The 16,733-nt window shown below is 40.4% G+C and overlaps 1 protein-coding gene across 1 annotated transcript in view; it reads right to left on the reverse strand.

Moving 5' to 3' along the window:
- The window catches only part of ARFGEF2 (ADP ribosylation factor guanine nucleotide exchange factor 2), a 52,827-nt gene that overhangs the window by 19,343 nt on the left and 16,751 nt on the right, over positions 1-16,733 (reverse strand). Inside the window, exons 3-15 of the mRNA XM_063459658.1 lie at positions 15,146-15,269; positions 12,872-13,018; positions 12,493-12,672; positions 11,072-11,723; positions 9,777-9,889; positions 6,716-6,849; positions 6,236-6,470; positions 5,953-6,052; positions 5,725-5,864; positions 1,973-2,081; positions 1,263-1,464; positions 816-927; positions 138-343 (exon numbers count right to left, since the gene is read on the reverse strand). Coding sequence (XP_063315728.1) covers positions 138-343; positions 816-927; positions 1,263-1,464; positions 1,973-2,081; positions 5,725-5,864; positions 5,953-6,052; positions 6,236-6,470; positions 6,716-6,849; positions 9,777-9,889; positions 11,072-11,723; positions 12,493-12,672; positions 12,872-13,018; positions 15,146-15,269 — 2,454 coding nt within the window. The remainder of the gene's footprint in view (positions 1-137; positions 344-815; positions 928-1,262; positions 1,465-1,972; positions 2,082-5,724; positions 5,865-5,952; positions 6,053-6,235; positions 6,471-6,715; positions 6,850-9,776; positions 9,890-11,071; positions 11,724-12,492; positions 12,673-12,871; positions 13,019-15,145; positions 15,270-16,733) is intronic.

Consider the following 16,733-nt stretch of genomic DNA (forward strand, 5'->3'; position numbering starts at 1 on the left):
TGAGATATTTTTTTTTTGGGGGGGGGGAGCGGATATTGACTGATACTTACTAAGAACTTCTAAGCTTTTCCTATCATTGTAACCCAATCCAAACATTGCACCGAGCTTGTGTTTGTGACGGAGTGTTTAAAACGTACCTCTGATTACATTCTAAATAGCGAGCAGCAAATTTCTCCATCAGCCGGTCAATCTTCTGAGCTTCTCCCGGGAGGCGGAATCCTTCCAGAAACATGCGCAGTGCCGACACAAAGTCTTTATCACAGAAATTCAGCTGGTCCACATAGGAGTACATCACCTCACGGTTAAATCGATTATTCTCCCCTAAAAAGTCTCCAATTTGTGTCTGAAAATAAAAGAAAGTTGTTGAAATCAGATTCTCTCCTGGTTGTATTCTATTTTCTAAGTCAAAGAATGTGTCATTCGGTGCTGTGAATAGTTAGCCTGTACTTGGTAATTTCACACAGTCTGTAAAACATTTTAACATGCATATCTAGATCAGCCTATAACAAGCTTAGTGTGTCAATACAGCTCGTTGTAGTGGTTATGGTGCCTAGATTGCCATGACACTGTCCCCAGCCTTAGCCAGTCAAGGCCATCCACGTTGGAGGATATAAACACGGATAATATGGAAGTACTTTTTATTTTGAATTAGCAATGAGGACAAGACAGGGGTTGGTCCATGGGTGCTGAGAAGAGACCCAGTTTATATCAAACATTAATCAGGAATACGTGACATGGGCACTCAAGGATTTTATTATTAGAATTAGCAGCTTCTATATTAGTGGGGGGGGAGGCTGAAAGAAGAAACTGCTTACAAAATCTAGTCGATCCTCTTGGTGAAAAAACTGTGCAATGTCCTGGGGGGTTACACCAAGCATCTCCTGTTCTTGTAGATACTGAATTCCTCTTTTTGGCTTCTTGTTAAATCTAGAAAGGAAAGGGTTGACATTTCTCTCATTTTGGAAAACAGATAAATAAGTTCAGTGCATTTTAGATTCATATTAATTACATTCAGACTGGAACGGCGGACCACAGAAATGCTACCTAAAATATTGAGGACAAAATGTCTGCCAACTTACATGTAGGAGGTTATAACTAAATATAGATAAAAAAATATATATAATACAGCTAGGGAGAGCTCTATATAGGTAATGTTACATTTAATATGCACACAGGGTTATAATGCAGCATTGGAGGAGCTCTATATAGCTAACCCTCACGCAGTTCCCAAGAGCTGTGTGATAAGAGGGGATTAAACTCACAGCTCGATGCCGTGTTCAATGATCTCCTTCTGTTGTTTGATCACTTCAAACTGTTCGGGATCGTCAGGGACGGACGCCTGGGTGCTGATACTGCCGATTCCAGAGGAGACCGTGGAATCCATTGAACTGATACTAATTCTCCTCCCTGATGTTTCTGAGGGTTTATTCTCACTGCTTTCAACATCAGACGTTTTTTCCGGACCTAGAAATGAATCAGAGAACCGTTAAACAAAAAAAGATGACATCAGGGTTTATTTTATAATCTTTTTATGACAATTCCAAAACATATAACTTTCTTTTTTCATCTTTTAAACAGGAGCTAGAAAGGCCTCAGAGGCTGTAACCGAAAACATAAAACCTATTTACCCATCATGCAAGCACGCCATGCTTTACAGAGAGTAATTACAATGTTATTTCTATTTCTTGTGTGACTTGACAAAGTCAATTAATTAAAACCCTTAAAAGTTACCACGGAAATGGTATTCTACGCCTGAAAAAATGACACCAACGTGAAGCATTTTGACCCAATTTAAAGAACGTTCCAAGGACCTGGTCAAGATTCGTCCCTATTAATACCAGGTACATCTTCACAAGCCTCCCATTCACAGAGCTTGTCCCTTTCCAATGAGCAGGATTTCCCTGTGACGGAGCCGAATACTAAAGAAATGTCATGACACGGTTTATAAGCTTTGAGAGTCATTGTTTCTTACCAAGGCTGGACTGGTGGTTGGGATTGACATAAAGGTCTTTGCTCCATTCTACCATACACTTCAATATGGACACAAGGCACTCCAGGCCTTTCTTTCGGAGACTGATCTCCTGCAAACAATGGAGATGACAACGTAAGTACGCTGATCTAACTTATTCAGAAAATAAGATGTCAGGTTGATAAAAATCGGATAGAAACAGATTCATACAGGTAATATATGTGGTGTTTGGCTACAAATGATGGGCTTCCAGTCAATACTGAAGTCTATGAACTCTAAACTTGTTGACAAATGAAAGATCAGCTTTGCTACAGCTGGATAAAGAAATAAAAGCTGCGACTTGCAACTAGTGCAAACCTGAACAAGGAGAACAAATGAATAAAACAAGGAAATTAAGCACTTACAGTAATGCTATAAAATATGGATTCCTAACATTATACTTACCCTCATGAGGGTTTAAAAGGTGAGGTTTACTTACCTATATTCCTTTGAGCGATGGTCTCACCATGGCTGATCCTTCCACAACGCTTTCCCCCATAGGGAAGCATTGGAAGGTTTGTGTCCACGTGCGGCATATCGCTGCTGCGCAAATCTTTAAAAGCAGCATTTGAATGAGAGCCGTGTCTGACTCAGTTCTCAGAGGGAATCGCCTCTAGTAGCAGTCAGGAAAAAAGCCACGCTGTTTACCCACAAGAAAGAAAACTACAGTTTCATAAGGAAAAACTGAAATGGGTGAAAGGAAACCAATACACCCATAATCAGAATTTTACCCCAAGGTGAATTTGCTCCGTTAGTAAATTGCACAAATTGCCAGTAATGGAGCTTGAATTGAACTTAATTGTAGAAATTAGAAACCTTTATTGATCCCTCTTGAGGGAAAGAAACGAACACCACAAATAATAAATAAAAAATGTGTGAAGAATATGTACAGTGACAGACGTGTAAATAGTCTAGCCACACCTAAGTACTGATATGTGTAGTCCTAGGAGACTAATGGAGCCTAAAGTCAGTAGCAGAAGCTCATAGTAAAGTAAGTACTGACCGGTCCCTAAATCAAGGCTCCGCTAAAGGCCGTGAGCCGGGTTAACAGTGAATGCATGTGGCCATTCACTATTCTGAACAGCTGGTAAAAAACTGTTCTATAACAGCTCATAAGCGGATATAGATTCCGCCGGTCTGAATGAAGGGTTCTCTTTTGCACCATTCATTTAATGTAATTTTACTACATTCCAACAATATCATCTCCTGCACTTATCTGCAGCATTGGAGCGTTATGTAAATAGTAAATATACTCTAATTTCCACAGGTCTGACCTGACCTGATATACCACACACATCAATTTTGTGTAACACCATCAATGAACTCTAAACCATCATAAACTTATTAACTAATAAGCTTTTGGTTAATAATCTACTTGCTATTATGCATATTCATACCATTGACATTCTTGGTCGGACAATTTGGTTTATTTTATGTTCTTATGAAATACATTCACTTTATATCTACTGACGCGTAAGGGGTTATTTCCCCAAAGCAGGCTGTCAGTTACGTTTAAGGCACCGCCCAGAATTCGGACAGCCTGACACACTCCCTGACGTCACTTTCCCCGAGGGGCTGGCCTTATGAAGGTTTAAAAAGAAGCGCCAACTCCACAGTCGGCTCAGCTCTTGATAAAGGCGCATGTTGCGCCGAAACGCGCGTTGAGCGTTACCGACAACTTTGTCCTACTTAGGATAGCTATTTAGCTTACGAGCGTTACTTTCAATATGTCCTACTTAGGAAAATGATTTAACTTATGAGCAATTTCTCTGGTCCTACTTAGGATAGCTAGTCAGCTTATGAGCACTTTCTACTATATGTTCTACCTAGGAAAGTCCTGAGCATTTAGCTTCTGAGCGTCACTGACAATATCGTCTTATTTAGGATAGCTATTCAACTCACGAGCGCTATCTACAATATGTCCTACTTAGGAAAGCAAGTTTATTTACGAGCAATTTCTACAAATATGCCTTACTCGGGGTAGCTATTTAAGCTTCTAAGTGCTGTCCATCTAGGAAAGATACTCAGTCCACGAAGCACTTCCCGTTTGAGCGGTGCGGCCACTTAAGAGTGTTACTGTTTCTACCTCCTTATTTTTCTACTCTAGGATTTATACTTGGTTCACTCTGTACTTAGCGGTCCGCTGCTACTTAGTTTTAATCCAGGCTTAATCTAGGGCTACTCTATTTTATACTTAGATGCCTTGCTGTCTCACGGCTTATATGCCGTACGAACATCTTTGTTGTATAATCCCTCAGTTCCCCTGGTAATCACCTACACTCGTATTACATGGGGATATCTGGTACGAGTACCCCTGATACCTAACCCACTAAGGGTGTTCGTGTATATTCAGTGGGAGTTGGGAGGATCTTAATACTAGTTGCATTACGGTATTTTCACCTACTATACGTCTCATACTGGTTGGGGCTCCAGAGAACGAGTATATTAAGAGGTGTCCAGGCTTATAGTCTCGATATACATGTAACTTCATTTGCCGTTCACTCTCCGCTTTTCTCCTTAAGCTCTCTGGCAGCCCATGTTGCTCTCGGAAGGCCACTCGGAATATTATGAATTGGGGAGGCAGGGTTACTTACCAACTTTATCACTAAGTTTGGCGTACACTGCCCCCACATATTCCTGTGCACCCTCTGCAACTAACCAACCAGGATATTAGCCTAGCTTGGTTCGTATGGCAGCCCATGTTGCTCTTGGAAGGTCACTGGGAATATCATGAACCGGGGAGTCAGTGTTACTTACCTACTTTACCACTAAGTTTGGCGTACGCTGCCCCCTATATATCCCTGTACACCCTCTGCAACTGAACATTACTAGCCTAGTTTGTATCGTTCCTGGATTAGTGCTATTATAATTATACTTATTTGTTACATTTTGCTCTTATTTAACTTTTGCAACAGTCTCGATCCCACATGGGATGTCTGTTACCTTTTGTCCAGTCACACCTCGTATAATTAGACCGGCGGAATCTATATCCGCTTATGAGCTGTTATAGAACAGTTTTTTACCAGCTGTTCAGAATAGTGAATGGCCACATGCATTCACTGTTAACCCGGCTCACGGCCTTTAGCGGAGCCTTGATTTAGGGACCGGTCAGTACTTACTTTACTATGAGCTTCTGCTACTGACTTTAGGCTCCATTAGTCTCCTAGGACTACACATATCAGTACTTAGGTGTGGCTAGACTATTTACACGTCTGTCACTGTACATATTCTTCACACATTTTTTATTTATTATTTGTGGTGTTCGTTTCTTTCCCTCAAGAGGGATCAATAAAGGTTTCTAATTTCTACAATTAAGTTCAATTCAAGCTCCATTACTGGCAATTTGTGCAATTTACTAACGGAGCAAATTCACCTTGGGGTAAAATTCTGATTATGGGTGTATTGGTTTCCTTTCACCCATTTCAGTTTTTCCTTATGCTATTGTTTACTCTGGGTTATGCCCTATTTACCCTTCAACCATCTACAACTCTAGTGGATTGATCAGCTGGTCTCTTCACCATTGTTGCACTTTCGAAAACTACAGTTTCTACAAAACTACAATGTTTTACATAGCAGGATTAAAACGTCATCTCACTAAGATGGAGTGGGTGCTTTTAATGGTCAAGAATGAAGTCTTCAAAATTCTTGTAACATTGCCCGCAGACCAAGAAATGCCAAATAAGTGAGAAACGCCGTGAACCATTCTTTCTTTTTACCTGTAATGGAGTCATTCCATGTTCATGCCCGCTTCTCCCCTGGGCAATTTTTGACAAGTCATTAACAAGTCGTTCAAATATATTAGCAGCATTTAAATCACAGTCATAGTTCACATATATATCCACCACACATTGGGCGTCTAAACCAGAAAGAAAATGAAAAGTTAGCGGTTTTGTAGATTTACATGCATCTCTTACTAAAAGTTTTGTTTGTGTTTTTAACAATACCTGCACAAATCCTTGTCAGTGTCTGGATAACCATCCATTTATGCTCAAAGGAACTTGTTGGAGTCTCCAGTATGTTTAAGAAGATTTCTTTAAAAAATACCTGCATAAAATGAGACAAACGCTGCGTGAATTAAAAGAAAATGATTATAAAATCTTGGAGATTTGTTCCTCAGGCTCAGCCTTGCTTTGGTTTGAAATTCTCTTCAAACCACATGTGCGAATTACACTAATCACAGGATACTAAATCACGGGTCATTAAAAATACTTTCTTTCCAGAACTTACCTCTACCTGCATCTTTAAATGAGTCTTAAAGTTTGACAGCAAACTAAGGAATATGGCAAGAGAAAGTTCGAACACATCGGGCACAGAAGACACGCCGTTCTTTGACAGTGCCACACAGAGATATTGCTTGATTGCATTGATAAACATTTCGTGCGTTCGGAATACAGGGCCAGCGTTCTGCAATACTGACAGGAGGAGCTGCAGGGAGATAATCTTCGAGCGCAGCTCATGGGACCTTGAAATGAACAGAAAGACGTGATGACGTTGGTACGCTTTGAATCAAACATTAAAAAGTGTAACCTTCTGCACTTTAAGTATTTTTAATGTACGGGGGCTATTTATCTTTGTAAATCAATGTCCGTTCTTTACACATTCTGGCTCAGTGCTCGGCAGCTTCCCAAAGACATCAAATATGTTTATTAATATTGAAAAGCAAACGGTTGTGAAGTTCTTCCAGTTCCTTTCTGATCAGTTGCTTACTTGGGATCAGGTGGGCCCTCGCCAAGTGGTTTCATTGAAAGTTTGCAGAGAGATCTGAACACCAGAAATGCATCTTTCTGCAGAATGTGAGAGAACCGAGCTCCGGACTGGTGCCCGTGGACGGACTCTGATTCCTAAACAAAAAAAAAAAACTATATTAAAATAACGTGCTATATTTCTTCAGCAAACTTTCCACTTAGAGGCAAAAGAAAGAAGAAAGAAAAAAAACCCACAAAGAAGGCAAACTTTCTTCCCTAAATATGCGTGATTGAAAAAACAAACAAAAAAAAACACAGATCTAAAAAGTGCAGCAAACACCAAGCATACAATGGATACTGTAGTTAAAGGGACACTATAGTCACAAGACCTACAGCTTAATGTAGTTGATATGGTGTCTATATCCTGTCCGTGCATTTTAATTAAAACGCTGCCTATTCAAAGACAAGAGTGTTTACTTACTGCCTAGGGATACCTCCAGTGGCTGTCACTCAGATGGCTACTAGAGGAGCTTCCTGGGGCAGTGCGGACATTCAGTGTCTCCACGCCGAATGCTTTCCTACAGGAAAGCACTGGATAGGCTGAGATCATCAAGTTTGATGATCTCAGCCAAGAGGCAGGGCCAGCCATGGAAAAAGGTGAGTTTAACTGGTGAAAAGGGAGACGGGGGTGGGGGGGAGGGGGGCGGCTAAATAACTATTTAGACCTATAGTGTCAAGAATGCACATTTGTATCCCTGACACTATAACAGTTTCTTTAATGAAATAACTAGTGGAAATATTACTAAATGGTCTGCAAAATGTTCTGTGGAGAGGTGCCAGGGACAGGACCTGCGCTGATCTTCAAATAATATTAGAACAGAACAATGAATATATGAAAGTAGGGATCAACCGATATTGGTTTTTTAAAGCAGATACCGATAATCTATGAACTTTCAGGCCAATAGCCTGCCGATATTTTGTACATTTACCATTTTGAAAAAAACTATTTCTAAAAGAAAATGCACAAAATATACATGCCACATGTAGTGGATGCAGTGTGTTTAGACAGGGGAGCTGTGTGTTTGTGTGTAGTGGATGCAGTGTGTGTTTGTGTAGTGTGTGTATATATAATGAATGCAGTGTGTGTGTGTGTGTATATAATAAATGCAGTGTGTGTGTTTGTATAGTGTGTGTGTGTGTGTATAATTAATGCAGTGTGTGTCTGTGTTTGTATAGTGTGTGTGTATATAACGAATGCAGTGTGTGTATATATAACGAATGCAGTGTGTGTATATATAACGAATGCAGTGTGTGTATATATAACGAATGCGGTGTGTGTATATATATAACGAATGCGGTGTGTGTATATATATAACGAATGCGGTGTGTGTATATATAACGAATGCAGTGTGTGTGTATATATATAACGAATGCAGTGTGTGTGTATATATATATAACGAATGCAGTGTGTGTATTTATAATGAATGCAGTGTGTGTATATATAATGAATGCAGTGTGTGTTTGTATAGTGTGTATATAATGAATGCAGTGTGTGTTTGTATAGTGTGTGTGTATATAATAAATGCAGTGTGTGTATATATAATGGTGTGTGTGTGTGTGTGTGTGTGTAAATGAATGCAGTGTGTGTGTTTGTATAGTGTGTGTGTATATGATGAATGCAGTGTGTGTTTGTATAGTGTGTGTGTGTATATATAATGAATGCAGTGTGTTTGTATAGTGTGTGTGTATATAATGAATGCAGTGTGTGTTTGTATAGTGTGTGTGTATATAATGAATGCAGTGTGTGTTTGTATAGTGTGTGTGTGTATATAATGAATGCAGTGTGTGTTTGTATAGTGTGTGTGTGTATATAATGAATGCAGTGTGTGTATATAATGAATGCAGTGTGTGTGTGTGTGTTTGTATAGTGTGTATATATAATAAATGCAGTGTGTGTGTGTGTTTGTATAGTGTGTATATATAATAAATGCAGTGTGTTTGTACAGTGTGTGTATATATAATAAATGCAGTGTGTGTGTATATAATGAATGTAGTGTGTGTGTTTGTATAGTGTGTATATAATGAATGCAGTGTGTGTGTGTTTGTATAGTGTGTGTGTATATAATGAATGCAGTGTGTGTGTATATAATGAATGCAGTGTGTGTGTATATATATATATATATATATATATATATATATATATATATATATTATATATAATGAATGCAGAGTGTGTGTGTGTGTGGGGGGGGGGGATGTAAATTTGTGTGTGTTTGTATATAATGAATGCAGTGTGTGTGTTTGTATAGTTGCAGCTTCCTTCAGCTCCCCAGTCTAACTCACGCGGTCTGCGTGCCGTGCGGAGCGTTGCCATGGTAACCTGTGGCAATGCTCTGCGGCCGCGGGGCTCGCGAGATTTGACAATGGGCCCGGCGGTCCTGGTATGTATTATCGGCATCTATATTGGCCGATACCGATATTGCCGAAAATACCGAATATCTGGCGATAATATAGGTAAAACCGATAATCGGTCGATCCCTATATGAACGGTTCTCCCAGAAAGGAGAGCACCTGTCTGGCGATGTCTTGCTTGGTCCATCTTGTTTTCCTAGACGCTATTACTGGCTACGTCCCCACGGTAATTGACCATGCAGGAAAAGTGCTGCCCAGTGCTCTTGGAGCAATAAAAAAGTAATTTTATTTATTGAGAAGGAAGTCTGACAGTTTGTGTTAGAGGACAGAAACGTGAAATAATGTAAAAAGAGATACAAACACCATCCACGTGGATTGAAACCGTTATTTATTAAACTGGCAGGAAACATAACCAGGAGTGTACATTATATATACACATCATAGCACTGGTTAATGCAGGACAGGGGAAATCAGAGGAAAGACAGGTCCTCAGAAAATATCCTCTGTCTTGTAGCCCCAATACCAGCGTAGCATCAGTCCACGTTTTATTAGAAAAGACCACAAACGAGGAGGAGTGATGCTCTATGTACGCTCCGTGTCAAGCACTCGGCTTTTTAATTCTTCAGAAATCTTTCACAAATCGAAATGACAAGATGTTGGTGATTCAGTACCATAATATCAGTAGAGGACACCGACTGCCCATCGTCTGCAATCCCGTTGGTTTGGTTCCTTTCAGCAGATGTGGGGATTTCGGATGCAACTGTTTCATCAACATTTCCGGGACCTTCCAATTCCAACAGAAAAGAAACAAACTTTTTAGAAAGTGTTCAATGTTGAGGAATGGATATAGGGTGGGAGGAGAGGACATTTAAAAGGGGTTATCTATCATTTTAAACTTCATTTCAACTGTTTGAAAACTAGAGGACTTTTTAAATCCAAAACATACGTTACACAGGTAGTAAATGTGAACTGTGAAATGTGAAATGTGGATATTATTTTTGTGTACAAGCAGACACATGCTGGTCTACGGAGCATGAAAATCCTGTCTCATTTACCTGAAAGGGAAGTTACTGATCAAAACAATGAAAAACAAATAAAAAGGAAGCTCTAGGATGGCTGAATTCCCCACTTGTTGTGTTTCTATATGAATTCTTGTTGTGATGCATAATTAAAATAGGCAATAAATCTATCCTGCAATGTGTCCCATCAAAACCAAACAAACAGGTTATTGAGCTCATTTCTAATTTACTACGTCTGTGGTCACGTTACACCTAGAGAGTCTGAGCTGCTCCGCTGAGTGACTTCAGTCACTGCAAATCACCCGTTCCTATTACTCCAGTACATATTCCAAGAGCTTGGAAACTGTGCAACGGTAAACTACACAGAGCTGGTAACATCTAACACCAGACTCAACTGGATCCCGAATCCTATTTTCAGGAGCAGAAACATCTTCAGTTATTTGGGTTAAAAATATATTAATTACCAATATTTATTTTCAGACGTCATAGAAAATTTTATATATATATATATATATATATATATATATATATATATATATATATATATATATATATACACACATATATATATATACACACACATATATATATATATATATATATATATATATTTTTTTTTTTTTCTTCTATAAATGTTTTGATGAATGTTGCACCCCAAGTCTGCCTCCCTGGCCACACCCCCTCATGCCAGAAATACTTTCTTATCAAATGTATGTACACAGCTCAGCCACTGACAGCACTGAGTGAGCGGCTTTTTTACTTCACAACCTGACTGCAGACATTTAAAAACTATAAAGATGTAAACATGCAACAAAGTTCAGCAAAGGAATGAGTCCAAAAACCTAAAATGCATTAAAGGTATTGGTACCTGGAGTGTCCCTTTAGGTGACGCTGGAACACTTAAGTTTGAGGTGGGGAGAATCGTCTATCTATAAGAAAAGTCTTACCAGGCAGGTTGGAACTGGGTTCTGTGACTATTCCATCTGTGCTGCCCTTGGGTGCCATGGCCATTCTTTCTTCACAGAGATCAGATTCCTGTGTAGATTTGAGCTTGTCACCAGCTTTGTCATCAGTGTGATCTGATCCCGATTTAATCTCAGAATCGTCTCTGTCTTCTATTCGTTCAGGATCCTCACTGTATTTGGGCCCGCCATCGGTTCTTTCCTCTATTCGTCCAGGATCCTCGATGTATTTGGGCCCGCCATCGGTTCTGTCCTCTATTCTTCCAGGATCCTCAATGTATTTGGGTCCGCCATCGGTTCTTTCCTCTATTCTTTCAGGATCCTCAGTGTATTTGGGTCCGCCATCGGTTCTGTCCTCTATTCTTCCAGGATCCTCACTGTATTTGGGTCCATCGTCGGTTCTGTACTCGTTCAGTTTGGGCTCAGCAGTTACACTATCCTCGCTGCCCTCCGGTTCTGCTCTGCTGCCCCTCTCTTGGTCACCGTTGCCAACATTACTATAGTTCTGTGGTAACGGAGGCTCTGCTTCCGGGTAGTTGAGAGTGTGCAGCGAGGCCAACGGGGATTCTGCTGGTTTGCGGAGGGCGGGAGAGTGTAGTTTTTGTTGCTGCTTTTCGTGATTCACAATTTCCTGAAGCTAAAAAAATTAAAAAATATATATGTATATTAAAAAGGACAAGAAATAAAAATATATAATAAAGATCATATCAATAAAGTGTGTTTTCTTTAAATCCATGTTCCAGTAATCCCTTATGTCGGTTATTCACTAAAGTGTGAGTGTGCAAACACACTTTTGTGTTCTAAATGCTCCTAAACAGAGGATTATGGGTAACAGATATGCAAATCCTATGCCTGCACCTGCCAAAATAGTAGTTTGTATGGTTAGTTTTAGTGGAGCCAGCGCTGTATACTAAATTAAAAAAAAATATATAAAATAAATACATATATGGAAAGGCTGTAAGCCTGGAGTTGTGGGAGGGGTTTACTTCACAGCCAGTAGTAGTGATGCTAGGCCTCTCAGCTGATCCATCCAATCTCTCCCTTTAATCAAATTATTCTAGCTACCGGTTAGGTGTTACCTTAGGGGAGTCCTCTTTTTGTACTGACTCACCCACACATCAGTTTCAGCACCACAACCAACTTCTTCCTTTACGTTGTTATTTAGTCATCTTGAACTCATAACTATAGATTACTGCAGTCAACTTTATGACGTCATTATGGCATTTACGTCTGAAATCCCCTACCATAAACTTGGATAGAACAAAGCATATAACAATTTCAAGTCCTAAATCACTAGCCAGGTTTTAGAAGATACTGCCATTGCAAGCCTAGAGTATCCATGGCACGTTCACAGTGATCCAGTGAGTAAGATAGTTATTGTTATACACAGCCATGAGATTACTTACCGCTTGATTCTCCATCCTGATGAAAATGACGTTCAGCATCTGAGTGAGTGTTGCCTTGGCAGTAGTTTGGTTGACCAGATTTTTGCTTGCCAAGTAAATGTTATAACATGTCCGAACGGTCTCCAAGATCGTCCCTTCGTGGATTTCTACATATGGCGATGTTACCACAGTGAGAAGAGCCTTTAACAGCAAAGCAAGAGAGGAAATTAAAAAAGGCGATTCACTCTTATCAAACTAATGGAAGCATCCCAGCATGATCGGCACGTCTCGGTGCCCTATGTTAACTGGCTGTCAATATGCTCCAGCAGGCCACGAATTCTAACAGCGCCTTGCCCAAAGAACATTGAGATGGCGAACACAGCTAGAATGATTCATTTACCTTTATAATTTGTAGCTGTACCCCTTCATCTGTTTGAGGACCTTGAAAGCAGTTGCAAATTGTATCAACAATGCGATCAATAAGGCGCTTGCCAGGGGCTCCTTTATCTGGTGCATTTCCAGTAATGTGGCCGTACGCGATGAGTTTCTGGAAGTACACGGAAAATGTCAAAGCTTTAATGCTGGAAATAAAATCTGATCCGATATTCCAAGTCAAACACTGAAGCAGGGCAAGTTATTGTTCCATATTTATTGCATGGAGCAATGGGATTTTAAAAGAAGATTGATTCATGTTAGACAATTTTAAAGTCAAACAATGTCTTTCCAATTATTTTACTGACTCTCTGCACCAGATCCGAAGTAGCATCTTAAATACAAAGCGCTTCTAACACTGTGAATTAAGGCCCAAATAAAAAAGGGAAATAACAGCAAATGGCTCATTGAGTGATGTGCTAAAGTGACACTTTAAACACCATAACAAATAGAGGTCATACAAGGTCATGGTGCTCGAAGTTCCCATTTAGAAAGATCTTGCTGTATCGGGCATCTGATGTCCTTCCAGCATTGCAGACCTGACAGAATCATAGTCACCAAAAAGCGATGAATTTAGCAAGAAATGCCAACACTTCACATAGCAACGGAAAAAAATAAATAAAACCCTGACTGACCTTTCTCCTTGGATTACCTAGCCTTGGACTAAAACAAACATGCCCTCTATCTGGCTCTGCCCGATAACAGGGATTCTCGGCCTGAATATCTCCAAGGCAGTGAATTAGAAAGGTCACATTTATTTATTTATTTATTATTGCCATTTATATAGCGCCAACAGATTCCGTAGCGCTTTACAATATTATAAGAGAGGGATTTAACTATAAATAGGACAATTACAAATAAACTTACAGGAACAATAGGTTGAAGAGGGCCCTGCTCAAACGAGCTTACATTCTATAAGAGGTGGGGTGTAAAACACATTAGGACAGGAATTTGCAATCAAATAAGGTGGGCTGCCCTTTAGGAGAGGGCAAGAGACAGGTGTGTGAGGTAAGGGTTAGTCTTGGAGGCCATAAGCTTTCCTAAAGAGATGGGTTTTAAGGCACTTCTTAAAAGATGCAAGACTAGGGGAGAGTCTGATGGCGGTAGGCAGGCTATTCCATAGGAAGGGAGCCGCCCGCGAGAAGTCCTGCAAGCGCGAGTTGGCCGTACGAGTGCGGACAACGGACAGGAGGTGGTCATGGGCAGAACGGAGAGACCGAGAAGGGACATACCTATGGATCTGTGAGGAGATATAAGAGGGGCTAGAGTTGTTCAGTGCTTTATAGGTGTGAGTTAGTACCTTGAATTGACTCCTATAGCATACAGGAAGCCAATGTAAGGACTGGCAGAGGGGTGAGGTGTGAGAGAAACGACTAGAGAGGAAAATCAGTCTAGCAGCAGCGTTCATTACGGACTGTAGGGGTGCAGTACGGCTATTGGGAAGACCAATCAGGAGAGGGTTACAATAATCCATGCGGGAAATTACTAGAGCATGGACAAGCTCCTTGGTAGTATCTGGTGCAAGAAAGGGGCGGATGCGGGCTATGTTTTTAAGATGGAATCTACAGGATTTGGCAACATGCTGGATGTGAGGCTCAAAGGTGAGACCAGAGTCAAGTATGACGCCAAGACAGCGCGCTTGCAAGGATGGACTGATGTTGGTACCACAAACTTGGAGGGAGAGCGAAAGAGGAGGATCAGTATTAGGAGGAGGAAAGACAAGGAGCTCAGTTTTTGAGAGATTGAGTTTCAGAAAGCGGGATGACATCCAGTCAGAGATGGAAGAAAGGCAAGCAGTGACATGTTGCAGGACGGCAGGGGAGAGGTCTGGGGAGGAGAGATATAGCTGGGTGTCATCAGCGTACAGGTGGTAGTGAAATCCAAAAGAGGTAATAAGTTTGCCAAGAGAGGCAGTATAAAGAGAAAATAGAAGGGGACCAAGGACGGAGCCTTGGGGAACTCCAACCGAGACAGGGCAAGGGGAGGAGGTATCATTAGAAAAGGAGACACTGAATGAGCGTTGGGAGAGATAAGAGGAAAACCATGAGAGGACAGAGTCACAGAGACCAAGTGATTGAAGAGTTTGAAGAAGGAGAGCATGATCAACGGTGTCAAAGGCCGCTGAGAGGTCAAGAAGAATTAGTATGGAGTAGTGGCCTTTGGATTTAGCGGTGATTAGGTCGTTAGTAACTTTGATAAGGGCAGTCACATGGCAGCAAAGCTTGATGAACACACTCATTACCTGCAAACAATCCAGCGAGGTGCTGACAATGCGTGGAGACTTCTGTTGGCATGCCAACTCGAATGGAAGGAAATACTTATCGGCTTCAATGAACTGAGGTTTGGAGGGTATTGAGGAGCCATCTCTGGAAGAATAAATACACAAATTATATTATAATGCATTTTAAAATAAATCATCACTAATAGCATTTACTATGTTAGTTAGGCTCGAGATGGGAGAGCAAGCCTTGATATCCTGTAAACATGTCCCTAATCCAGAATGATGGGCAGAGCGTGAATAGTACCTCCTTTATGCATGCAGGATTCCACAATGGTTAATTTATTATTATCGCCATTTATATAGCGCCAACTGATTCGGTAGCGCTTTATAATATTATAAAAAGGAGGGATTTAACTGTTAATAGGACAATTACAAAAAACATACAGGAACGATAGGTTGAAGAGGACCCTGCTCAAACGAACTTACAGTCTATAGGAGGTGGGGAATAAAACACATTAGGACAGGAGGTCTGCTTTGCCCTCTTTGAAGAAAATTAAAATGATGACTTTATATTTCATATCGTGGGCTGATAATTTACCTGGATCTCAACATCAGACCTCAGAATAGATGGAATATTTTGAACTGATCTAGATTTCTGGCATATGTTGTAGACTTACTACATTGTTATCCCACCCAGACAGCTAATCAGCTCAACTTGGAGAAATCGCGGGTAAAATTAGCAGCCTGGCATTGACTTTTTAAATCGGTAAGTATGAGCAGCTCATCTACACTATCCTAAAGACAGGGTTATTCACCAAGGGTGAAATGTGGGAAGTTCAAAGTGAATTTCAACAGTTTAATTCAGAATCTCCAAGTCAGTTATCATTACAGCAATTTAGACCAACATGTTTGGACGAAAAATAAACCCGAGTAAAGGGGTTTTAAACTCTGCCATGCAGTTCCAAGAACTTTTTAAAAAGGGAGCAAAGCGAGTTCTGCATGTCGCACCCTTATAAGCAAACAATTAACCCAGAGCAGCAGACACAAAAGGCTATCAAACAACATTAAAGGTAATCCTATCAATCAGCACATGATCTCTGCCTTGCAAGGAGCAGGTTTCATTTAGATACTGTAGTTGCTTGGAATATGAATGAAGAAAAGAAAAAAGTACAATATTCCCTTGAATGTCCGGTGTTATTTTTGTAGTTGCAAAACAGGTTTAGCTTGTTAGTCCACAATAAATGTGCAACAAGAACCTGTATCTGCACTCTGGCAACTTGCACAATCCACAAGAATGCGGTGTGTGAACGAGACATGCTGACTGATGGAGCGAGCATTGCTTGCCCTTTCCATTCAATACATGTGACAAGCTGCTCTATAGCAAACAAGTGCCTCGATCACTGATGGCTACAGCGTGTTTGTGGACAAGATCTCCCTATCAGAGCAAGCCATCCCTAAGTCAGGGTGCTGTCCTGTAGATTACACAGATTTACAATTACGTGGTTATTTACTAGAGTGTGAACTTTATGGTAGTCATGGGAATTTTATAAATTGAACTCCAAATTGTAGAGAAATTAGATCTAGACTAAATTAGCCACTGTAGTGGTTA

The sequence above is a fragment of the Pelobates fuscus genome, chromosome 6 (assembly GCF_036172605.1).
Source record: "Pelobates fuscus isolate aPelFus1 chromosome 6, aPelFus1.pri, whole genome shotgun sequence".
Taxonomy (NCBI): Eukaryota; Metazoa; Chordata; class Amphibia; order Anura; family Pelobatidae; genus Pelobates; species Pelobates fuscus.